The sequence below is a fragment of the Podarcis tiliguerta genome (assembly GCF_965153285.1).
Source record: "Podarcis tiliguerta genome assembly, chromosome: 10".
Lineage (NCBI taxonomy): Eukaryota > Metazoa > Chordata > Lepidosauria > Squamata > Lacertidae > Podarcis > Podarcis tiliguerta.
The window spans coordinates 60,775,970-60,801,972 of NC_139543.1; the positions used below are offsets into that span (position 1 = coordinate 60,775,970).

At 45.6% G+C, this 26,003-nt stretch overlaps 1 protein-coding gene across 1 annotated transcript; it reads left to right on the forward strand.

Moving 5' to 3' along the window:
* The first annotated feature begins 39 nt into the window (after positions 1 to 39).
* LOC310659071 (solute carrier organic anion transporter family member 1B3-like) lies at positions 40 to 24,553 on the forward strand. The gene is made up of 15 exons (XM_083402043.1): positions 40 to 172; positions 3,052 to 3,214; positions 7,001 to 7,142; positions 8,479 to 8,611; positions 10,133 to 10,239; positions 11,022 to 11,168; positions 12,673 to 12,771; positions 13,845 to 14,078; positions 15,043 to 15,207; positions 16,501 to 16,696; positions 18,877 to 19,039; positions 19,722 to 19,906; positions 21,555 to 21,619; positions 22,421 to 22,538; positions 24,227 to 24,553. Exons 2-15 carry the CDS (start codon positions 3,089 to 3,091, stop codon positions 24,438 to 24,440), a joined length of 2,094 nt encoding a protein of 697 aa, XP_083258169.1. The 5' UTR covers positions 40 to 172; positions 3,052 to 3,088; the 3' UTR covers positions 24,441 to 24,553.
* The last annotated feature ends 1,450 nt before the right edge of the window (positions 24,554 to 26,003 follow it).

The following is a 26,003-nucleotide window of genomic DNA, read 5'->3' on the forward strand; positions in this document are numbered from 1 at the left end:
GGCTTGGGATTACACAAGTGGACCCTAAACACAAATTGGTTTTTGTTTGCTTAGGAAGTCGGGAAAGTTAATGATTTCCCATATGGACCTCAGAACCACCTTGTTTTAGGGGGAAATGCTGTATTGTATTGAATGATGCCATAGCTGCTGCTGACAAGGATCCACAAGGCAGGTAGGCTAAGCTTTGCTTCCTATTGGGCATGATGAAGTACACTGATTCTCTCTGGAAAAATGGCAGAGCCATGTGGGCTTTAAAAAATACTTAAGTGACCTATGTTGCTGAAGAAAGAAAGACTGTGTTCTTTTGTTCCTCTGGTTCAAGAGAGCAACAGAGGATAATAGGCTGATTCACACATGCAGGTTCAACACTTGATGTGTCATCATGTGGTGGCTTCTCATTGGATGCCTTTCTGCATACCATGTGTGAACAACCTTAAAGAACCAACTTAAAGAACAGATGCCCAAGTTTTCTTCCCACCCACTTCCATATCCCCCCCCCCCTTCTGTGTAGTGTCTTCTAAATGGGAAGCATTTTCCTGGCTGAAATGGTGTTATGCTCACCCTAATCTCCAAGAGCAGAGAGATTTCGCAGGTGCCAACACTTACCTTGGGTTGAGTCCCTTGGGATGAAGGTCACTGAACACTGTACAGTGGTACCTCTGGTTACGAACGCTTCTGCTTATGCATGCTTCAGGTTATGAGCTCCGCTAACCCAGAAGTAGTTGCTCCTGGTTGCAAACTTTGTCCCAGGGTGCGAGCGGAAGTTGCGTGTCAGAGGCGCATGCAGCGGGGAGGACCATTAGCGAAAGCGCGCCTCAGGATAAGAACGGTTTCAGCTTAAGAATGGACCTCTGGAACAAACTAAGTTCATAACCAGAGGTACCACTGTAGTGTCTTTTTGAAATCTAGCTTTATTTGCACATATGTACAAACTGAGCATAAGACAGCAGGGCTAGCAATAAATACTCCCCATAGCTTTGGTTTTGACACCGAGAGCAAGTGTGCGCCTTCACTGCTACAAGTTCCAGGCCTACCTAGAATGTTGCCTGCAAAGTTCTGAAGAGCTCTGGAATCATAAACTCATAGAATAATAGAGTTGGAAGGGACCCCAAGGGCTAGATAGTCCAACCCCCTGCAATGCAGGTATCTTAACTAAAGCATCCATGGCCTCTGCTTAAAAACCTCCAGCGAAGGAGAATCTGCAACAACCAAGGGAGTCAGTTCCATAGTCAAACAGCTCTTCCTGTCAGAAAGCCCTTCCTGATGTTTCGTTGGAATCTCCTTTCTTATAACTTGAATCCATTGGCTTGGGTCATACCCTCCAGAGCAGCACAAAACATGCTTGCTCCAGCTTCCATGTGACAGTCCCTAGTCCAGCTTGGGATCCTTTATTGACATTGTGCATTAGACTGTCTTTTATTGGTCATTTTAATATTTAGCTTTATTTTTCTGTAAACTGTTTTGAGGTTTAATTACAAGCAAGCGGTATATAATTTTTTAAAAATAAAAATAAATGTCAAGATCTGAATTTAAGATTGGGGAAAAAATGAGAAACTGAAATTGACACGATGTACCGATTCCTCCTTGGGATTAGGCAAATAGTCCCACTCTATTCTGCATTGGTCAGAACACACCTGTAGTACTGTGTCCAGTTCTGGGCCCCACAATTTAAGAAGGACGTCGAGAAGCTGGAATGTGTGCAGAGGAGGGCAACCAGGATGATCAAGGGTCTGGAAACCAAGCCTTATGAGGAACTGTTGAGGGAGCTGGGTATGCTTAGCTTGGAAAAGAGGAGACTGAGAGGAGATATGATAGCCAGCTTCAAATATCTGAAGGGCTGTCGCATGGAAGAGGGAACATGCTTGTTTTCTCCTGCTCTGGAGGGTAGGACTCAAACCAATGGCTTCAAGTTACAAGAAAGAAGATCCTGACTAAACATTCGGGAAAACTTTCTGACAGTAAGAGCTGTTCGGCAGTGGAAGAGTCTCCCTTGGGAGGTGGTGGACTCTCCTTCCTTAAGCAGAGGTTGGAAGGCCACCTGCCATGTATGATCTAGCTGAGATTCCTGCATTTCAGGAAGTTGGGCTAGATGACTCTCGGAATACCTTCCAGTACTACAGCCATATGATTCTATGAGCATCATCTCATTCAGGATGCTGAGATAATAATCAGATCTTAAAACCAGCACTAGGGAACCATCACAGCACAGGTCTATTGTGCTGATGTCCTACTTGTGGGCTTCGGATTTGCATCTAGTTGGCTAGACAAGTACTAGATGATGCTCTTTTGGTGTTCTTACAGCCACAGCAAGAAGGGACTATGTACATGATGGGTTTGTTTCCGTCAACTTTATTTTAGGAAATTAAAAGCAAGCATTCATAGACCATGAAATCTTGGCTAACAAAAGTCAAGGGCAGGGAGTCCCTTTTTTTAAGGGTCAGCTAAGGATTCAACAGAAACAACTCCCTTGCGCAGTGGTCTAACTTTGCCTAATGGTAGGGCTGGCCCCGAAAGCAAAGTTTGCCAAGCTTGCAGTGGTGCTAGGGCCCCACAGTCCAACTGCCAAGATGCTTGGTTCAAGACTTCCTCCCTCACTGTTCTACAGCATCCAGTAATTGGTTGCTCACAACCAATTACCAATGTCCTCCCCCCCCCCAAGTTTCCACATTATTCAGCATTAGTATGAAGAAAAGCTCTTGGATGAGACAATTACAAATAATTCCTGACTGAATGGTTTCGAAGACCCCCACTTCATTCCATGTGAAATAAAAAGCACATTGGTACCTCGAGTTACATACGCTTCAGGTTACAGACGCTTCAGGTTACAGACTCCGCTAACCCAGAAATAGTACCTTGGGTTAAGAACTTTGCTTCAGGATGAGAGCACAGCAGCAGCGGGAGGCCCCATTAGCTAAAGTGGTGCTTCAGGTTAAGAACAGTTTCAGGTTAAGAACGGACCTCTGGAATGAATTAAGTCCTTAACCCGAGGTACCACTGTACAGGGAAAATGTGGTGTGTCTTATGTTAATGCGTTGAGAGTTCTCTTCGCAGGAAACGGGGAAATCACTGAAGATAAGAAATCGCAATCATGAAGGTTGCTGAGTCAGAAAATGTGAATGGAGCCGTTGTGGAAACAAAAGCAGCAGACCTGTCTAAGGAGGATGAAGGTCCCAAGGAACTCACAGCCAGGGCAAAAACCTGCAAAGGGCTGAAGGTCCAGTGAATTCCTTACTATTACTATTTCTTTTCTTTTTTTAAAGTCTAATGTCTTCTGCTTTGCAATAGTCTTTTTTTTTAAGACTCTTCCATTTGGAAGTGTATGGTTTTCATTTGATATCCACCACTGATAGGCTTGGGTTTCTGCCTTTTTCAGCTTCATAGACCTGGAGAGTTATGAAGCTACAGATGAGGAGTCAATGACTCTCCAGGTGTTTACAAATTTGGGGGGGGGAAGCTGGTGCCTGTGTAGCCATTCCTCTACTCACGTTATGCCTTCTCTTGTTCTCCTGAAAACATGAAAGGGGGTAGAGTTAATTTCAGGACATAGGCATCAAAGGAAGCCAACAGGGTGCCCTCCACATGGTGTTGGGTTCAAACTCCCATCTGTTGCAGCCAGTTTGGCCAATAATTAGGGGTGATAAGGGTTGTTGTCTTGTGCCATGTTCCCCATCTCTGTTCTAACCAGGGATAACCCTGGTTGCACATTTTGTTGCTTTATGCGTGAGATGCAGAATCACTGCATGGGAATCATTAACGCAAAGGATCGTTAGATGTCAAGGCTAGGTCTGTGCACCCTGCCAAGGCAGTTCCCAGACACGACATCATCAGCACATCATCAGCCTTGAGCAACTGCCAGCCACTCATGATGCAGGATCTATCCGCCACGCCATAAATATTTTTTTCACGAGGTTCCCTGGGGACTAAGAGTGCGGTTTTCATTTCCCTCAGTGCCCCAAAGCATCATTACAACAACCTCACCCTAATGTGGGTCCCTCCAAGCATTCGGGACCACAACTCCCATCATCCATGATTATTGGCCATGCCAGCTGGGGCTGGTGGAAGCCAGAGTCACAAACATATGGAGGGTATCACGTTGGGGGGAAGACTGGGTTATAATGATAATCAACAAAGAACTGATCAATATGATCTATAAGGATGAGGCCAATGAATTTGCAGATGACATCAAACTGGGAGGGGTAGCTAACACTGCAGAAGACAGAATCGGAATTCAAGATGGCCTTAACTGATTGGAGAACTGGGCCCAAACAAAATGAATTTCCACAGGGACAAATGTAAGGTTCTGCACTTAGGTAGGAAGGACCAGTTACACAAATATAAGATGGGGAACACCTGGCTTGCCAGCAGTACATGTGAAAAGGATCTAGGGGGTCTTAGTAGCTTAGCCTGTGGCAACAGTGTGAGGAAGCAGGGGGGAAAGCTAATGCTGTTCCAGGCTTGTATCAAAAGAAGTATAGCGTCCAGATCAAGGGAAGTGATAGTATTACTCTGTTCTGCCATGGTCAGACCACACCTGGAATACTGTGTCCAGTTCTGAGTGCCACCATTTAAGAAGGTTACTGACAAGTTCAGAGGAAGGCAACCATGATGATCAAGTGTCTGGAAACCAAGCCTTATGAGGAACAGTTGAAGCAGTTGGGTGTGTTTAACCTTGGAAAAAGGAGACTGAGAGGAGATATGATAGCTATCTTCAAATATCTAAAGGGGTGACTGTAAAAGCTGTTCAACAGAGGAATGGACTCCCATGAGAGGTGGTGGACTCTCTTTCCTTGGAGGTTTTTAATCATAGGTTGGATTGTCATCTGTTGTGGATTCTTTAATTGAGATTCCTTGAGGTCCCTTCCAACTCTACGATTCTGTGATTCCAGGAGCAATAACGAAAAATATTGTTGAGCCTCACTTGTGGTGTGAAATATTTGAGAGGGAGGACTACCCACTAAACTTCCTAAATGGCTCTTCATAATACTGTTTCTTGGGCATGGCTTGATAGCTGCTCAAGAAGCATTTGCAGATGACTTAAGTCACACACAGCCTATCAGATCCTGGGAAAATACAGTTGAGGGACTACTTCATATCTCTGCTGCTGAAACAGAGCCCCTTCTGCCTAGTTCCTTTATTGCTTTCCGGGAGGAGGAGAAACAAATCTATGGGCTATTGTGGTGGCTTAAGACCTGTCCCACACCTGTTTAAGACTTGATATTGAGGGACTACTCTGGAATCTAAGGATCTCAACATATCACAATTCTCACGGAACATCTGAAAGATGGCTTGTCTCCTGATATTTTTTCATCCCAATAAACCGAAAAATAAACCTGCCTGAGAGAAAAAAGCCTATGACCTTTTGACGGCAAACTCTCTTCTCCCTTGGCACAGAGAAGTCAACAGCGCCCCAAAGTTCAAAACCCAATCCATGCTGTTTACTCACTTGTAACTATGTTATTCAAGCACTTCTAACTTTTAACCAGTGCATCAGGACTTTGTTTGTTTTGGGACCAGATGAAATACGAAGAGGGCTGTGTTGACAAAGCTGGAGACTATTTGGATAAACATTGAACCCAAGACTACCCGCCTGAACTGGCAAAGTAGTGAAATCAGCTCAAAACATATATTGGCTTCTGTTTGCATAAGTGTCTGTGCCTCTCTGGGAGGGGGAATTACTAGCTTGCAAAACACATCGGAAGTGTCTTGAGACAGCCAATCAAATAAGGATGTTGTAGCATTCTTGCATAGTTGAAATGCACCATCAATGATTGCATATAGAGAGTTTCTGACTTCCATCTCTTTGTCACACTGTGCCATTACCAAGAAATAGAACTCGGGGCAGGGCTATGCTAATGAGCAGGAGAGAGAGATTGATTCTCAGTTGTTTGCGTATTTTTTCTTGTGTTAACAGCAAGGCTGTTGGAGAAGATAGAAATAATAATAATAATAATAATAATAATAATAATAATAATAATAATAATAATAATTTTTATTTATACCCTGTCCTCCCCAGCCAAGACCAGGCTGAGGGTGGCTAACACCAAAAACAATTCATTGAAATACAGATTAAAGAACAAGATTAAAATACAACATAAAAACATTAAAATGCAGCCTCATTTCAGTGGAAACTCAAATCAAAAACTTTTTTGGGGATGAAAACATCAAGTCTTCATCAAGGCTAACTATCCAGACTGGTCCTACATGGGCCAGAAAAAAGCCAGTGAAGTCCCCAAATAGGAGTTCCAACACAGAAGGAGAAAGGAAAAAAGAAAGAAAGAGGGGGAGGGAATCAAATTGATTCCAAGCCAAAGGCCAGGAAAAGAATTCAGATCCTGCAGGGTCCTGGTCTCATGGGACAGAGCATCCCAACAGGCCGGAGCCAGTGTTGAAAAGGCCCTGGCTCTGGTTGAGGCTAATCTGACTTCCTTAGGGCCCGGAACCTCTAGGATGTTGCTATTTATGGATCTTAAGGTCCTCCGTGGGGCATATCGGGAGAGGCGGTCCCATAGGTACAAGGGTCCTAGGCCGTGAAGGGCTTTAAAGGTCAAAACCAGCACCTTAAATCTGACCCTGTACTCCACCGGGAGTCAGTGCAGCTAGAAAAGCACCCATGGCAGAGACCCCGTGATGAGCCTCACTGCAGCATTCTGCCCCATGTAGAGCGAATTACAGTAGTCAAGCCTGGAGGTGACCATTGCACTGTTTCCAGGTCGGGGTGGGAAAGGTAAGGGACCAACTGCTTGATGCGGTGACATAACCCATTGAAATGAATGACCTCAAGTTTGTCGCATGCATTAATTTCAATGGGTCTACTCTGAGTAGGACTGATGTTGGCTTTAAGCCATTGACCACATAAAACTTTTTCTTCTGAAGGACAAAGGGTTACTTCTGGAAGGACTTTGATCTCTCAGAGAATAGGGAAGGGTGGCTTCCATTATCCTGGAGAAAGCTCGTTGATGATGATTCCCCAATCCCACCCCCTTTTCCCATCTTTCATTAGGCCTTCCTTGCTGCCCTGGCATTCACCTACTTCAGCAAAGTGTTTTCTGGGGCTATGATGAAAAGTTCCTTCACCCAAATGGAAAGGAGGTTTGGCATCTCTTCCTCTACGGCTGGCTTCATGGATGGAAGTTTTGAACTGGGTAAGTAGCCAAAGCGAAGCCATGTAGTGGGGAGCAGGAGGGGAGAAAGCCCTTGGAGAGGTGAGCTGAGAATAACGTGGATCACCATCTTCCATTCCTTGCTCTTCCTCACAACACTATATGCACCTTCTGGGTGAGAAAGGTTCCTTCTTGGTGGATGTTGATTCAAAGGATCATGAGTGATAGGGACATAAGGAGAGTCCTGCTGGTTCACAACAAAGGCCCATTGTCATGAGAGCCAGAGTGGTGTAGTGGTTAAGAGCGATTGACTCATAATCTGGTGAACCGGGTTCGCTTCCCCGCTCTTCCACATGCAGCTGCTGGGTGACCTTGGGTTAGTCACACTTCTTTGAAGTCTCTCAGCCCCACTCACCTCACAGAGGGTTTGTTGTGGGGGAGGAAGGGAAAGGAGAATGTTAGCCGCTTTGAGACTCCTTCGGGTAGTGATAAAGCGGGATATCAAATCCAAACTCTTCTTCTTCTTCTTCATGATTGGCTGGACACAAAGGAACGGTGGGAGGCACCAGCTGGGGAACCCCCAAAGGATGAAGGCTCAGAGCCTGGGGATTGATGATGGGACAATGATGAGTGGTCACAGGGAGAAGAGGCATTGGAAGCTGAAGAGATATCAGTGTTTAGTGAGCAGGAAGGGTCTATGGCCGAAAGAATCCAGAATCAAAGGCAGAAGAAGGAAAGGAGGGAGGCCAAGAGGCAGAGATGAGTGCAGCTGGTGAAGAAGAGTCAGGGTGTCACCGGCCTCCTGCTGGGTCAAGCTCCCCTCCCCCCTGGTCTCCCAGGACCAGAAGAGGCATGCAGAGGGAGTAGCTCAGACAGGCATACCGGCAGAGTCTCAGATTGCTTAGGAAGGGCCTGAGGGAGGAGGAAATTTAGGCAGCTGTAGGAAGGTGGGGACCTTCAGGAACTGTTGGAACTGTTTCATGGAACTGTTTCATGGGGCAAGACCCACCAAGAAGAATTGCTGTGGTCATTAAGACCCTTTGTGACCGTTGCAGGGAACCCGTGTCCCTCCTCATGTTCCTGGACTACAACTCCCAGCAGCCCCAGGCAGCATGGCCAGTGGTCAGAGATAATGGGAGTTGCTGTCCAAGAACATCTGGAAGTGCATCCGCACCGTAGGATGTGATGCAACAGCCTCATCCACAATGGTAGCCAGTCGTTGACCAACTGTGTAGGGAAACCAATTTTACCATAACTTTACTATCCCTGTTTCCTTGCAGTGTTCCCCACCCCCCACCCCAAAGAACATCAGCGGGTTCTGAGAACAAGTGATTTAGCAACGAATAAATACTCTATCATTATTTACGTTGTTTTCCAGGGAATCTGTTGGTGATTGCGTTCGTGAGTTACTTTGGGGCAAAATTCCATCGGCCAAGGGTGATTGCTCTCGGATGTTTCATCATGTCTCTTGGGAGTTTTTTAACAGCAATGCCTCACTTTTTCATGGGATAGTAAGTACAAGCGTGTTTACATTTAGTTTGTTAGATTGGCCACACCTCTGTCTCTGAAGGATATTATTTGAGATGCAGAATGAAACATATATAAAGATGAACGGTAGAGGTGAACAAATCTGTCCCTTTCTGGTTCATAACAATTTCCAAAATGTCTTGGGACATGTTTCATCCCAGTATAAACGTTTCAAAACATGTTGGTTCCTATCCAATGCTAGTTCAACTCAGGACAGACACATTGAAATGAATGGCCATGCCTAACTTAGGTCCATTAATTCTATCGGGTTTACCCTGAGAAGAACTTCATTAGGTACAAACCCTTTCATATTAAAATATGCATTTTTGTACTTTTTCCCAAAAAGAAGAAGCTTGAGGCTATATTGCAAAATTCAGTGACGTGCGAAATAAGAAGAATATAATTACATGTAGAGATACAGGACATTCACCACCTTCGGTGGTCCCGATTTAACAGACACAAATGCATCAAGGCAGCTTACAACAATCAAAACGCAAAATACAGTAAAAATAACATTGCCGAAACAATAATGAAATGTAGCAGATTGGATCCAGGCTAAGACTGCAATCCTAATCCTTTTTGGTTATCCTTCCCATGTTGTCTGTGCCTGCTTAGAAATTAATCCCACTTATGTCTAGGATAAGTGCTTTTGGTGTATCTCTAAGATGGCCAGTGTCAGCTAGAGCTACCAAACTTCTTTCCAGCCACTTTGACTAAGCACCTCTTGACGATGCATTAAATAGTTCTGAAATTTAGGAAGAAATCCCCATTCTTTACTTCTCCTACATTGTCTATAATTGCAAATGGTCACCATGCTATTCCCACTCTCCAGTGCCAAGGCATCTCTCTGCATCTTTCTTCATCCATAATAATAATAATAATAATAATTTATTTATACCCCACCCATTTGGGCTGGGTTTCCCCAGCCACTCTGGGCGGCTCCCAATTGAGTGTTAAAAACAATACAGCATTAAATATTAAAAGCTTCCCTAAACAGGGCTGCCTTCAGATCGTCTTCTAAAAGTCAGATAGTTGTTTATTTCTTTGACATCTGATGGGAGGGCATTCCACAGGGCAGGTGCCACTACTGAGAAGGGCCTCTGTCTGGTTCCCTGTAACCTCACTTCTTGCAGTGAGGGAACCGCCAGAAGACCCTCAGCGCTGGATCTCAGTGTCCGGGCTGAATGATGGGGGTGGAGACGCTCCTTCAGGTATACGTGACTAGGGGCTTATCCAAACTTGCTTTTGTGCCACATTTTTAGGCACAGGTTCGTGTTTTAACACTCCTCATCCAAGCACCTTTTTTTTGGGGGGGGGTGTTTCCTCCATGAAAACCTGCTCAACAATCTGTGAAAAACCCGAATTGCCATTTGTTCTGATTCAGCATCAAAGAGTGTGTTTTCTTGGAGAAAGCGGGTAGTTAATTTTGTCACAGAACCTTAAAGTGTGGACCTGTGCCTAGAAAGGAACTGTGGGATGAACCTCTGGCTTACCTTTCTTTTCAGTTATAAATATGAGACATTATCACGAGGATCTGAGAACTCGACATCCAACCTCTCTCCTTGCTTACTGAACCAAACAGTCCCAGAATCACCAGGGATGTCTGTGTCGGGTAAGGTTGTGGTTTCTCCATGGAAGTTTGTAAGTAGCCCACCTGAAGTGCTGGGGGAGGGAAGAGATATGCTGGCCCTGATCACAATATCCATGCATTGAGCATGAAGGTTGGGCAGGGGAAGCTTCTAATAGTGCTCAGTTGAATGCATTTGGAAGCCTTCCAACCTTTCCATTCAATGTGGGGAGATCAGGGTTTGAGCAGGCAGGGGCAGAGATTTGGGAAGCAGAGCTGGTGCCTCTACTCAGTATTTGCCCACTCTTTTTCTTTTGAACACTTGGAGAAGGCTAGTGTAAACTGCTGGACTGTACAACAGGTAGGCAAAATGAGCTTCTGATCCCCAGACCACAGTGTGGAGAAGTAACAACAACAACAACAACAACAACAATAATAATATTATTTATTATTATTATTATTATTATTATTATTATTATTATTATTATTATTTATACCCTGCCCATCTGGCTGGGTTTCCCCAGTCTTTCTGGGTGGTTTCCAACAAAAGATTAAAAATACATTAAAACATCAGTCATTAAAAACTTCCCTAAAGAGGGCTGCCTTCAGATGTCTTCTAAATGTCAGGTGGTTGTTTATTTCTTTGCTATCTGATGGGAGGGCATTCCACAGGGTGGGCACCACTACCCCGGGAGCATAAGAATTGGACATCCCACCACCAGAACATCCTTGGTGAACATCTCCTGTTTGGGATTGCTTGGAGGGATATGTGTTCCTGTGCAAAAGGCATGATTACTTTCTCCTGCTATATTTGCTGTTGTTTGCAGGCTGTGCAAAAGAAGTTGTATCTTATGCGTGGATTTATGTCTTGATGGGGAATCTACTACGTGGAATAGGTGAAACACCAATAACTCCACTAGGCATATCGTACCTGGATGATTTCTCGAGAGAAGAAGACACTCCTTTTTATATTGGTAATGTCTCGTAGGGAAATCTCATCTCTAGTACTAAATAAAGTAAAGGTAAAGGGACCCCTGACCATTAGGCCCAGTCGTGGCCGACTCTGGTGTTGAGGCGCTCATCTCGCTTTATTGGCCAAGGGAGCCCGCGTACAGCTTCCGGGTCATGTGGCCAGCATGACTAAGACGCTTCTGGAGAATCAGAGCTGCTCACGGAAACGCCGTTTACCTTCCTGCCGGAGCGGTATCTATTTATCTACTAGCACATTGACGTGCTTTCGAACTGCTAGGTTGGCAGGAGCTGGGACAGTGCAACGGGAGCTCACCCCATCCCAGGGATTCGAACCGCCAACCTTCTGATTGGCAAGCCCAAGAGGCTCAGTGGTTTAGACCATAGTGCCACCTGCGTCCCGTGTATTAAGTAGTGCCTGACAAAAACAAAGGCAGATTTTCAAGCTGCAGCACTCAGATTTTGCACCTGCTCCTGAGTTGGATGGCATGTCAAAAAGCCTCTTTATAGTAAAATCTGGCTTTGGTCATCAGCAGAGTTGGAAGCATTTTGCATTCATGTTGTCTAAATTTGAATTTTCTGTCATCACATTTTGACTCACTCACAATTTGATTTTTTTTTTTTTTTTTAAAAAATCTGCTTTGACCTGAGAAGTGTACAATTTCTTCAAAAAATTCTCAAGCTTTGGAACCAAATGAGGTAAAAAGTCACAAAAAGAGTATCGCAATGCTTTATTACTCAGGAAAACGTTTGTGAATCTCTTTAAGATTCACCAGTTCTGACAGAGTTCCCCCTTGCATTATGACACCTGCTGAGGAACACTATCAATGTATGTATGATAAGGCTGCAACCCTGAAACCACTTACCTGAGAGTAAACCACATTGAACTCTATGGACCTGCAACTCTATGGCTGCAACCCTGTAACCTCTTACCTGAGAGTAAACCACATTGAACTCTATGGACCTGACTTATTAGCAAACATGTGTAGAATTGCACTGTTAACTGTGTGTTCGGAAATGCAAGTTTGATCCCAGTTATTCATAACGTGATTCTTTAAACTAGGTGAAATATACTCGGAGTCGAGAGTGGATTTCATGCTCTTTATTCAGCTCATAGTGGTGAGGAGGAATGGAAGTTCCCCCAGAATGTCTGCTTTATATACATTATTTACACAGTGGGCCCCACATGATTGGCTAGTTCCAGGATTCACCTGTAGGCCAATCTGGTTGCAGATTCACTTCCACCTGGAGCTGGATTGGGTGGCTCCTGTGGACCAATCAGACTGCTGCAATCTGAATCCTATTGTTCTAGGACCAATCAAACTGCTGCATTCTGAATCCTATTGAACTCAGTACATAACACTAGGGCTGTGCTACCTTTTCATCCGTGAAGAGCGGTCTTTCAAGGGGCATGAAATATAGGATATCCCATCCTGCTCTGCAGTCCCAACCTGCTCTGAAGCTTGTGTGCACTGGAATATACTGATAATATTTTCTTTATAACTGCAGGCTGTTTGCACACAATAGGAATGATTGGCCCAATGGCTGGTTTCCTTTTGGGATCTCTGTTAGCCAGACTGTATGTTGACATTGGCTTCGTGGATCTAGGTGAGTTGCAAGCTGAAGATTGGTGAGTGTAACATGTGGCATGCAGCATAGCTTGACTCATGGCTTTGAATCATATGGAGCTGTGAGCTCTGTAGCCTTCACATTTGGATAGCTCCCAAGCCCAAGTGGGATGCTTTGGAAAGATTTGGAGTTATTAAATATACCAAGAAAAAAGCACACCAAGAACTCAGGCCAATATAAGTTTCAGTTGTGGGAGATTACGAGCTCAAACAGAGATTACAAACTCAAACTCATAAAGATACGTATAACACAATAATTCGTTACAGAATTAAAGATAAGAGTTTATGAGTAGAGATAGGTCGGATGAGGCCCTAAGCTACTGAAGGTAATGTGGCCCTTTAAATGTCCAGCTGTCCTTTGTCAGCAACAAATTGTCGTTGTTTTTTGTGTTGAATATATGCTATATGGTAATTTATGGACCTAATAGGTATCTAAAGCCATTTGCACATAACAAAATATGTGATATTTTAGGGAGCAAGCTAGCAGGCGGGGGCCATTACTTACATCATAGGAGCCTACACAACACAAAACACTGTTGCTATATGTCGGTTTTATTTTATTTGTTTTTTATCTTATATTTTGGAGATGTACATCCAGGTTTTTTTTCTTTTAATTTTTTTTGGGGGGGCCCAAGCGAGTGGGGCCCTAAGCTATAGCTTGTTTAACTTATACGTAAATCTGGCACTGCTGCCAGCATTTGTACACAGTTATTTCCCATATATTCAATGAACGTTCCCCAATCTTCTCTAAACAGATGTTCTTCTTGTTCTCTCATTCTATATGTTAAGTCTGCAAGCTGCACATAGTCTGTCAACTTAAGTCACCATTCTTCTTTGGTTGGGACCTCGCTCGTTTTCCATTTTTGGGCTAACAAAACAGGGGCCGCAGTAGTGGCATACATTATTAACCTTTTTAGACACCTGGGAATTTCAGTCTGAATTATCCCCAACAGAAAGGACTCTGGGTTTTGGGGGGAAAGCGCTTTCTCCCTTTTCGTTTCTTACCACGGATAGTTGATGAACAGATGGACTTTGACCTGTCTCTTACTCTAGATACGGTAACGATAACTCCGACTGATTCTCGCTGGGTTGGCGCGTGGTGGCTGGGCTTTTTGATCGCTGGCGTCTTCAATCTGATTTCCGGCATCCCTTTCTGCTTCCTGCCTAAAAGCCTGGACAAAGAAGGAGAGAGCGATCCTGAAAAGAAAAAACTGGAAAGTCATGCTGATGAAAGCCATATACAGAAGCCTGAAAGTCAACGAGAAGCTCGCTTCTCAAAACTGAAAGGTGAAAGATCTCCCCTGGCGGCCCAGGACCTATTCCATGGGTCGGCAAACTAAGGCCCAGAGGCCGGATCCAGCCCATTTGCTTTCTGGATCCAGCCCACGGATGGTCCAGGAATCACCGTGTAGATCAGCATGAAGATTCTGATCATTTGGGCCGTGCCATTTCCCCCCTCCCTCACACACACCATGGCGGCGCCTCCTCCCTCCCTCCTCCTGGCATCTCCCTGCCCTGCCTAGAGGGGGAAGAGGGTTGGGCTTTGTTGAGTGCCATTTTAAGCAGCCCCTCTCTGGAGCCAGCCCTTTCGCGCTGCTCATTGTCCCGCCGCCAGCCCCTGCCGCTCACAAGGCACAGGTAAGCAGCCACCGGGGCTCGTCCGGTGCTGTGGAGAAGGGAGGGGAGAGTCGTGGGGGGATTCCCCCCCCCCCAAAAAAATATAGTCTGACCGCCCACAAGGTCTGAGGGACAGTGGACTGGGCCCCCTGCAGAAAAAGTCTACTGACCCCTGACCTATTCAGTTGTGTCAGGCTCTGGATGGTCAGTTGAATGGAGAAGGGGAAGCACTGCAACAAAGGAAGGCCGTTGGGCAGTGGTAGGCAGGGATGTGAGAGAGAAATAGAAATGAGAGGGGAAATTATTATTAGTATTATTTTCATAAATTTTTATTCAGGTTTTTTTTTCCATAATACAATGCAATTAAAAACAAACCAAATAAAAGCAAAACCAGAAAAAAATGAAAAAAATGCTAGTGAGCTGCAGTTTTGCCACTTATTGCTGCCGCAGCTCAGAAGTACAACTGACAGCGCCAAATAAACTAGGATATCAGTTCATGACTGGGTAGTGACTCTCATGGGTCCAAATGTTTTCATTTCTTTGAATTTGATGTTTTATAAAATGATGTGCAGATCATTCATAAAATGTGCAGGTCTGGCCTGCACTAAGCACCACATCTATCTCTCTCTTTCAGAGTTCTTTACGTCCCTGAAGCGAACACTGGGCAACCGAATGTTCTTTATGTTATTGTGCTCATCGTTGCTGCAGTTCAGCAGCTTTATTGGTTACTTAACATACAGCCCGAAATACATAGAGCAGCAGTACGGTCAGCCAGCGTCCAGGTCTAACTTTGTAACAGGTGAGTCCTGTGCGTGTGTATTAATGAAAGGGAGCTGAGCAGTAAATGTGCATAGTAACTGGCCATTGTGCACATTCACCAGGCCTCATGGTGAATGTGCACATAACCCTTCCTAGAAGAGGGTGCTGTGTACATTTCCCAGTCAATATACATAACCTCCAACAGGCACTTTGGGCACTGTGCATATCTTGAGTGATCTTTGTACGTTCTCTAGCCAATGTGCCTTGATTTGTGGGAGGATGTGATTGGTTTGTTTTGGTTCTTGTTTTTATTATGCATTTTGTGTTCTCATTTTGTATTTTTATGTTGTCAACCACCCACAGACCTTTGGATGAAGTATTCGGATGAAATTTCATTAATAATAATAATAATAATAATAATAATAATAATAATGTAAAGGTAAAGGTACCCCTGCCCGTACGGGCCAGTCTTGACAGACTCTAGGGTTGTGCGCCCATCTCACTCAAAGAGGCCGAGGGCCAGCGCTGTCCGAAGACACTTCCAGGTCACGTGGCCAGCGTGACATCGCTGCTCTGGCGAGCCAGAGCCGCACACGGAAACGCCGTTTACCTTCCCGCTAGTAAGCGGTCCCTATTTATCTACTTGCACCCGGGAGTGCTTTCGAACTGCTAGGTTGGCAGGCGCTGGGACCGAACAACGGGAGCGCACCCCGCTGCAGGGATTCGAACCGCCGACCTTTCGATCGGCAAGCCCTAGACGCTGAGGCTTTTACCCACAGCGCCACCTGCGTCCCTGTTAATAATAATAATAATAATAATAATAATAATAATAACAGCAGCAGCAGCAGCAGCAGCAGCAATAATTGCCAATTGGTATTGAGGAATGTGCATATTTCACATGTGTTTTATACATTCTCCAGGCAATTTGCAGATTATCCAGTCAGTATGCATGCTCTCCAAGAAACACACAGTCTTTGTACCCCAGGCTGCTTCTGGAACACTGCCTAATCCTCATGGCCCACCTGAAGAAGTAGGAAGAAGGCAGTCCAGCCCCTTTTCATCACTCTCTGTTGTTCCCGATTCAGATTACTTTTGTATGTCTCCCACGTGTCTAACAGGAGGTTAAGATCTAAATCTACAGATTTAATCCGCAATCCATTTCCCACAAAGAGGAGGAGCAATACTGTATTCTTAATGTTGGTCCTTTCCCCCTTTTAACATTTCCAGGGTATCCTTTCAATCTCCCCACCTGTTTGCTGTCCCTGTTAAGTCATTTGCAATGGGGGGGGGGACAGGACATGATCCTTATTTCCTTCTTTGTCTTTTATTCCAGCCGTCACAGCCATACCAGCAGTCTGCCTTGGTATGTTCCTAGGAGGCTTCATCATGAAAAAATACAAAATTGGCATAGTCGCCGCAACCAAAATGGCATATGTACTGTCATTTCTAGCATTTGTCATTTCGCTATTCTACTTAATAGTGGGCTGTGAGAACCGCACAGTGGCTGGATTGACAGTATCTTATGATGGGTATGTGATACAGATGCACTGTGTGTGTGTGTGTGTGTGTGTGTGTGTGTTGCAAAGATTGGTACGTAGCTTTGGAGGTACATTGGTACCTCGGGTTACAGATGCTTCAGGTTACATGCGCTTCAGGTTACAGACTCCGCTAACCCAGATATTGTGCTTCAGGTTAAGAACTTTGCTTCAGGATGAGAACAGAAATTGAGCTCCGGCAGTGCGGCAGCGGCAGGAGGTCCCATTAGCTAAAGTGGTGCTTCAGGTTAAGAACAGTTTCAGGTTAAGAACGGACCTCCAGAACGAATTAAGTACTTAACCTGAGGTACCATTGTATTTCTGGATCCGTCTTTGCCATTGGAGGCCCACATGATCTTGGAAGCTAGAAGTTTCTTTTACCAGCTTCCTCTGGTACGCCATCTATGATCATATCTGGCCAACGTGGCCATTGTAGCATTTGGTAACCTTGAAATAGGACTTCTGCAATGTGCTCTGTGTGGAGCTGCCCTCAGGCCTGGCCTGGAAGCTCCAGCTGGTGGAAATGAAACAGCTAGACTGCTGGTGGGAGCAGACTACGTGTGGCACCTCTGCTAAAACATCTCCACTGGTTCCCCCATGTGGGATTCCCAAAAATAGACCAGAGGCAGTTAATATTTCATCCAGAAGAGCTTTATTGCTACTGAAGGCAAATGAGCATAACGGCCACGAATCCAATACATTCAGGATTGACACTGTCCGTAAGAAATCCAGTTGCAGCAGACTTAACTTAAATTTACAATAAGTTATAATAAGACTAAACCATAACACTAAGCATACTGTGTACAGAACACCACACCAGAAGGAAAAGAGACAGAAAGAGAAAGTGAAAACGCAGGCTCCTTCTAGCCTTACTTTTATAGTCGGCATGACCTTGACTGAAGAGATAACAAAAGCAGTTTAAGCCAGCTGTGCTCAGCTTCTCTGAAGGAATAACCCAAACATCATGAACCTTCTGCTTCTTTCTTTCACGCAGAGAAGCTTCCAGAACCCTCTTGAATTAATCAGAATAGGAAAGATCTCTACACATCAGATCAATACTTTCTGTACCTAGAAATGCAAATTGGCAACTGGACAGGGGTGGCCCAACACATTTTGCCACCTGAGGCAAAATGGGGAGTTGCGGGTTCCACCTCCTCCTTCCCCCTGCTGAAGCCGAGGTCCTGGTCCTCTCCTCACTTTTCTGGCAGCAGAGGAACCAGGTGGGCTTGGTGGCAGGGCAGACACAGCAGTGGGGTTTGCCACCTCTGGATCCCAACGGAATCTCACTTCCTAAGACATTCACCTCAGTGTGCCTAAGGGTAATGCCAGCTCTGCTACCAGGCCAGGTTCAACGTTCTCATGTTCAGAGACAAATTTCTGCACAACCTGGGTGGGTCCAGGGTACCTTAAGGATCCGTGAGATCCTCTGGAGGAGAGCTGTTTGCTGTTCCCTGTGCATCATGGACTGGAGGGACACAGAAAAATGGTGGGAGGAACCCCTGAGGGAAGAAGGTTCAGAGCCAAGTGATTGATGGTGGAACAACGAAGAAAGATCAGAGGGAGAGGACTGGGGAAAGGGGGTGCTGAAAGCTAAAGAGGCAACAGGGCTTAGTGAGCTGAGAGAGTCAGTGGCAGAGAGAATTCCAAATCAGAGGCAGGAGCTAAAGCAGGAGAGGAGGGAAGCCAAGAGGCAGAGATGAGTCCAGCTGGTGAAGAGGCACGGGTGTCTCCCACTCCTGCTGTGACAAGCTGCCCTCCCCACTTATCTCCCAGAAACCAAAGAGAGGCATGAAAACGGCCAAGAAGAAGTTGACTTCTCATAGGTGTAGTCTCAGATTGCTTGGGGGGGAAACCCTGGAGAGCAGGGGACTTAGGCAGCTATGGGGAGGTGGACCTTCAGTCTCTACAACTGCTTCATAGGGCCAATATCTGCTGGAGATGAGCTGCCGCGCTCATTAGGCCTGCCACTCCTGTGCAGATCTGTTTTTGCTAATAAAGAGTTAACACCAACTTGCTTGGTGTAATTTACTACTGTCTCGCTTCTCTGACCAAAATCACTAGAAGTTGAGTATTTAGTCACTCTTCCAGCATCTGGAGGGCACCCTGTTGGTTACCCCTGTGCTAGATGTGCCTTAGGATGAACTAAAGGAAAACCTCCCTGCTTATTCCACAAGGCAAGCGGTTGCACGGGGCGCAACTCCTTTATCTTCAGCCTGCAACCTGAATTGCAACTGTGCCACAAACCAGTGGGATCCGGTCTGTGGAGAAGATGGGATGACATATGTGTCGCCGTGTTTCGCTGGATGCAAAGCTGTGACAGGATCCAGGAAAGACACAGTAAGAGCTTTGTTTTCATGAAAATAATAGTAGTAGTAGTAGTAGTAGTAGTAATAATAATATATTTATACCCCACCCATTAGTGCTGGGTTTCCCCAGCCACTCTGGGTGCCTCCCGACAGAATATTAAAAACACGATAAAACATCAAACATTAAAAACTTCCCTAAACAGGGCGCCCTTCAGATGTGTTTTAAAAGTCAGATAGTTGTTTATTTCCTTGACATCTGATGGGAGGGCGTTCCACAGGGTGGGTGCCACTACCGAGAAGGCCCTCTGCCTGGTTCCCTGTAACCTCACTTCTCGCAGGGAGGGAACCACCAGAAGGCCCTCCGCGCTGGACCTCAGTGTCCGGGCAGAAGGATGGGGGTGAAGATGCTCCTTCAGGTAGGGCTTTAAAGGTTAGCACCAACACTTTGAATTGTGCTTGGAAATGTTCTGGGAGCCAATGTAGGTCTTTCAGGACTGGTGTTATATGGTCTCGGCGGAGGCAGTGCTGCCTTTTACCTTGAAAGGGGATTGGAGGCAGAGAAATGAACTTTTTAAAGGAATTTCTGGTGTCCCCTACTTCTTTTCCTTTCAAAAAAGGTGGGCAAAAGCAGAATAGATAGGCATATGGAGTCCAGGATTTTGCTTCTATTCATTTATTTACCTTATGCAAAAAACTTTTAACCTTCTTTTCAGGTTTTTCAGAATTGTAGCTGCATTGAAAAGGGGGATTCTGGGCTGAGGAATTCCTCGGCAGTTTTGGGAGAATGTCCAAGGACTGACAGTTGCTCAAGAAATTTTATTTATTATGCAGTGATCAAAACAGTGGCTTCCTTTTTCTATGCGCTGGGAGGGACTCCTTTTTACATGATCATGATTCGGTAAGTAACAAGTTGTGCCTGCCACAAGAAAGGCCATACAGGTAATATCCGCTCCTGTCCTTGTTTCATATTAAAAGTTCCCTGAAAACAAATACCGTAATTCCATTGCCCTTTGCTGCAGATTTCCAAACCCCCAGGAAGAGACCCTTAGTATACTGTGGCAACTGAGCATGCTAATTTCTCAATTGTTGCCTACTTAGGTACTGTAGTTTTCGCTCCATACGACGCACCTGACCATAAGATGCACCTAGTTTTTAGAGGAGGAGAACAAGAAAAAATATATTCTGAATGAAACAGTGAATGTATGATTTTTGTGCTTCATGTTGTTGCCACAGACCTGTGATTTGACGGTGAATTTGGGGTTACCCAATGCAAAAATCCTGAGGATCCATGTGGATCTGTGCTTTGTAACCACGTTTTTGCGCCATTGCGGCCCCACGCAACAGTGGATGCATAATTTTTTTGGTGCAGGCTGTAGCCATGGACATGCTATGTGATCTGATGGTGAATTTGGGGTGAGCCAATGCAAAACTCCTGAGGATCCATGTGGATCTGTGCTTTGTAACCATGTTTTTGCGCCATTGCGGCCCCGTGCAACTGTGGATGCATAATTTTTTGGGTGCAGGCTGTAGCCATGGACATGCTATGTGATCTAATGGTGAATTTGGGGTGAGCCAATGCAAAAATCCTGAGGATCCATGTGGATCCAAGCTTTGTAACCAGGTTTTTGTGCCATTGTGGCCCCAACAGTGGATGCATGATTTTTTGGGTGCAGGCTGTAGCCATGGACATGCTATGTGATCTGATGGTGAACTTGGGGTGACCCAGTGTAAAAATCCTGATGATCCATGGGCTTTTACCTCTCCGCTCCTAGGCAGCCTCCTTTATCTCTATTGTCCCTTATCTCCCTCCCGATCAGTTTGCTGAATCGGGCAAACTCCTGAACTCACCTTTTGCACCAGGCTCACTTTTGTCACACTTTTCCAACATCCCATCATGCTCTGCAGTGACTACGTCGATTAGATTGGAGGGAACATTAGAAGCTCTCTTATTCTGAGTCAGGCTATTGGTCCATCAGCTCAGAATTATCCACACTGATTATCCACACTGATTGGAGGTTTTGCTGACCCTTGCGTTACACTGGAGAGGCTCACAATTGAATCTGGGACCATCAGAATGCAAATTGTGCTCTCCTCCAGTGAGCTTCCCCCCACAATTGCTGCTTAAATGCTAGGAAGGGAAGAATCCGCTAAGCATCTGAGCATCACATTGAGACGCTTATGCGGAAAGCAAATAATAATAGATGATAGCACAGCCAAAGCACTAGCAATGGATTGCTCACTGTGTTAGTAACATGACAGATAATTTATAGAGACTTAGAATCATAGAATCATAGAATCATAGAGTTGGAAGAGACCACAAGGGCCATCGAGTCCAACCCCCTGCCAAGCAGGAAACACCATCAGAGCACTCCTGACATATGGTTGTCAAGCCTCTGCTTAAAGACCTCCAAAGAAGGAGACTCCACCGCACTCCTTGGCAGCAAATTCCACTGTCGAACAGCTCTTACTGTCAGGAAGTTCTTCCTAATGTTTAGGAATGTATAGAAGCATATTTTCCACTAATGCTGATTTCTTTCACCATTTAGGTGCGTAGATCCAGAACTGAAGTCACTTGCAGTTGGACTCTATATGCTTGTTCTGAGAGCTTTGGGTAAGAAACATCCCCATTCTGGTCATTTTTGAATATCACTGGACATCCCCCTCCCCGCCCCCGTTCTTCACACACTCACACTCACACAGGCAAGCAAGCAAGAAGTACGTGGGGCAGGCTTCTGTTGGAGCGACACTGACATTACTCTGATGTAGGCCAGCTGGGTTGGGCAGAAGGACCCAGTCCAATGTAAAGAAGATTTGGATTGGTCTCTCTGTGAAAGAGATGTATGGGGGGGGGTGAGGGAAGGGCGGGAGAGGGAGGTATGTGTGCACAGTCTGTGCATGGCACTGAGATTGCTCCTCATCAGGCTGATTTTGGTCCCCCCCCCCCCCGAACTTCTGTACTTTTGCAAATGTTGGGGTTTCCCCTATCTAACTGAGATCACTCCCTTTGTTTGTGGCTGTTGCCAGTTTTGCTCCATACCTGAAGAATGTTTGCTGTCAGTTATCTGTTAAGATGATTTGGCTGAGCAATCCCCCAAGTGGCTTATGAAACCTGCATGCTCAGAGGTGGGGGGGGTTGGGAGGGCCGTGTCTGTCTCAGACCCGTGGAGGTATAAGCCGATAAGGACCATCAATTCCCTGCTAAAGGCAACTAGTTGACCACTGCTGGAAAGAAAATGACCTGAGCAAGGCAGGCCATGCATTATTGCAATGATCTGCTCAGTATTTTGGGTTACTGGGCTTCTAAGACTTACACACATACAAACACCCTGTCTCTACGATCACCCTACCCAAGAATATTGTCTAAAAATGTGCTTTAGATGACAACCTATATTTAGCGCTTGATGTTTTTCAGCTGGAATTCCAGCCCCTGTTTATTTTGGAGCAGTGATAGACAGGGCTTGCTTGAAGTGGGCAAGCAGCAGCTGTGGCAAGCGAGGAGCTTGCATGCTTTATGATGCGACAGTATACAGGTGAGCTCCATTGGAATCCCACAGCTTCTCTGTCATCTCAAGGGCAGCTGTCTCATTAACTTAATGCAATGGCTGGGCTCCATCTAGATGACTTCCTGCCTGGCAGCCATCCAGGTGGAGTCCTCTGAGGCTAGCCGTCTCTCTGTCAATTAATTTTAATGCCTGGCGCCAGGATCCATCTCTCTTGGGCAATTTGTTAAGAGAACAACAGGGCTTCAAGTTATAGTTGGCTAAATTACGTTGATTGATGGACTACAGCTTTGGGGTGCAACCATAGAATCATAGAATTGAAAGGTCTCATGCAGAAGGACTCAGGTTCAATTCTGGGCACGCCTAGGCAGGACTAGGAGAGACGCCTGTCTGAAATCCTGCAGAGTCACTGCCAGGCAGTGTAATCAATGGTCTGTCTCATTATAAGACAGCTTTCTATGTTCTTATCTCCCCCTCTGGTGTTGGAGGAGGAATCGCTTAACCTGACCTAGTAGCATATGGGGACAGCCAGGGTAGATGTCTTAGGAAAGATGACACACACTGTTTGGCCACAGCAGCAGTTTAGTCACTGCATTCTGTACTGGCCGTAGTTTCTGGACCAGTTGCGTGCCCAGCCGCAGAGTCACCATCCCCACTGAGCATACCCAACTAGGGTATATGAATAAAGGGGCACCGCAACTGTCTGGCATCAGAAGGACACAACTTTATTGGTTAAAGAAATAGGTAAGGTAAAGGTAAAGGGACCCCTGACCATTAGGTCCAGTCATGGCCGACTCTGGGGTTGCAGCACTCATCTTGCTTTATTGGCCAAGGGAGCCGGCGTACAGCTTCCGGGTCATGTGGCCAGCATGACTAAGCCGCTTCTGGCAAACCAGAGCAGTGCACGGAAATGCCATTTACCTTCCTGCCAGAGCGGTACCTATTTATCTACTTGCAGTTTGACGTGCTTTCGAACTGCTAGGTTGGCAAAAAGAGGTAGGTAGGCATAGGTATTGGACGTGTAGCCCTCTCAGCCTCCTAGTGGGGGTATGGAGTATGACAGGGTCTGCTTGGGGCGGGGGGGAGGGGGAAGAGAAGTGGCCGTGGCAAAACACAGGTTTACACGGATGGCCCAACCCTAAGAGTTGAGGAAGCTCTATGGCCCTTTAGCCACCCGCTTCCGGCTCTATGCTCCTGGCTGACTGCGCTGCCAAGGGCTGCCTCAGCAAGCTAATTTATGCCTGGGGAGTGGACCTGAGGGAAGGCTGCGTCCCTCAGGTCTGCTCCCCCAAGCTGCACCCCACCCCCCGACTGCCATGGATAGTCTGATTTGAATAGTGGGCTTGGCAGATGAATCTGACAAATGCATTTTCTCAAAATTAGCAAAGTTTTCCCCACTCTGCTGCTTTAATGAGGCCGCAATATTTGGGGGAGTACTGGGTTCGCCCCCTAATCAAGACTAATTTATTCCAGTGATCTTTTGTTTTGTTTAGCAATTGAACCTTGTGGCTGCTACTATCTGTTTTGCTTTCTGCTAAATATTTTGCACATTATCACACTAAAATTTCAAATTATTATTATGATGTTGTGTTGCAACTTACACCGTAAGCCGCTCTTAGGATTTTGTGTGTGTTTGTGATATATAGATAGATAGAAAAAGCAGGAATGAAAAAGTCAAATATAAACACAATTCCTCTGTGGGTTCTTCTCTTATGCAGACATTATTTCTTCGGTCTAACATTTGTCTTAAGAGCTCCATCCTATCTGCTGGGCATAGTCTTCTTCTTGTTCGTGAAGAAACATTTTGGAGCAAAACAGGCTGATTCCCCCGAAACCAGGAGGAAAGAAGATGCTCTGAATGGGGAAACAAAGCTTAATGGCGCCGAACATACGACAGGCCTTTCAGATGCGGAAATGGACACCTGCATCTAGCGCAAATGAACCATCGCACTGTACTTAGGCAATCATGCACAGACCATTGGAGGGGGGGGGCATCTTGACTATATGAAAGATTAAACCGTCCAACACAGCAGTGCATTATTTAATAGCATTTGTTGTCATTACTTTTTATGTTTGATAATGACATGAGATTGGGGGTGGGGGGAATCCCGTCAACTAAAATTTGGAGAGGAGCTTGTGTGTGTGTGTGTGTGTGTGTGTGAGAGAGAGAGAGAGAGAGAGAGAGAGAGAGAGAGAGAGAGCGCATCTGTGTGCATAAGACTGTCCCTGCTGGATAAAACCAATGTCCTGTTTAGCATTCTGTTGTCGCAATGGCTATCCAGATATCCAGTGCTATTTTCCCAGAAAAAGAGGTTCCAGAATTCATCATGAACGCCTCCTTTGTTCTCTTATAATGGCAATGGTGCCCACCTGAGTGGTGCCGGAACTGGGGGTGGGGGAGCCCTATGCAAAGCCCACAAAGCAGGGCGTATTGGGGGGGGGCAGCTATATAGAGAGCTATAAGGAACAGTAAAGGATGGAAGCAACAGATCAAAATGATGCTTTGTGAGGGCTCTCATTTGGTACCGAGTGTGGCGATCACACAGGGTCCCTGGACATTTCACCGTCTATTGATCCCTGTGCCACCACTTGATTTCTCGCTGCCACCACCCAGGCCCTACCTGGTACAATACTGAGTCCAGTCAGGTTTAAATTGGAACATAAACTTCTGTTTATTTATTGCAGTTTGACAAGCGTGTGGTTTCATAAAGGGTATCAGTCAATTACAATCATAGGGTGCCTATCTGGACCTATAACTTCCGCTACCTGCTCTCTCTCACTAAACCACCTCTCAGATATTGTCTTCCTAGCTCCTAACTGTTCCTGACTCAGCTTCTTTCTCTACACTAACTCAACCTACCCACAGACTCTATCCCAATTCACTCCCACTCCAACCAACCACCCAACTCCCAACGAACTCCCCCTTTCGCCCCTCCCAGAGCTGGCTTTATAATCCCTCTGACTCCACCCCCTGGGTTCTGATTGGGTAACCTGTTTAACTATTTCAACTCCAGCACTCTCATATGTTAACGTCACACCGAGCTTCTACCTAGAAGGGTGGTAATAACTCTAAATCACCCTGACTTGCCTCATTTTGGCCGTCTGCAGAGCCCATGTACACCCCTGTATCACTAACCAGTACATCTGAGCTGAGTTCACACATGAAATGCAGCAAATCCAGGTTGATTACCGATGCACTTCGGATAGGGATCTGCAGCCATTTGGGTCTCCCTTATGAGTCTACCTCTTTACTAAAACTAGTTGGCAAATGCATGCATGTTGTTCTCATACATCGGTCTTGGCACACATTTGGAATTATATATTTGGTATATCGCTAAAAATGCAAAGTGTGAACTGATTTTTAAACGTCCCAAAGTAGATTCTTTCCATCTACGTGCTAGGAAGACACCCACCTACAATTTGCAACGAAAGAAAGCAACAAAACCTTGGGAAATGTTTCCCACTCCCCCATGGTAAGGTTATCTTTTTGAGTTC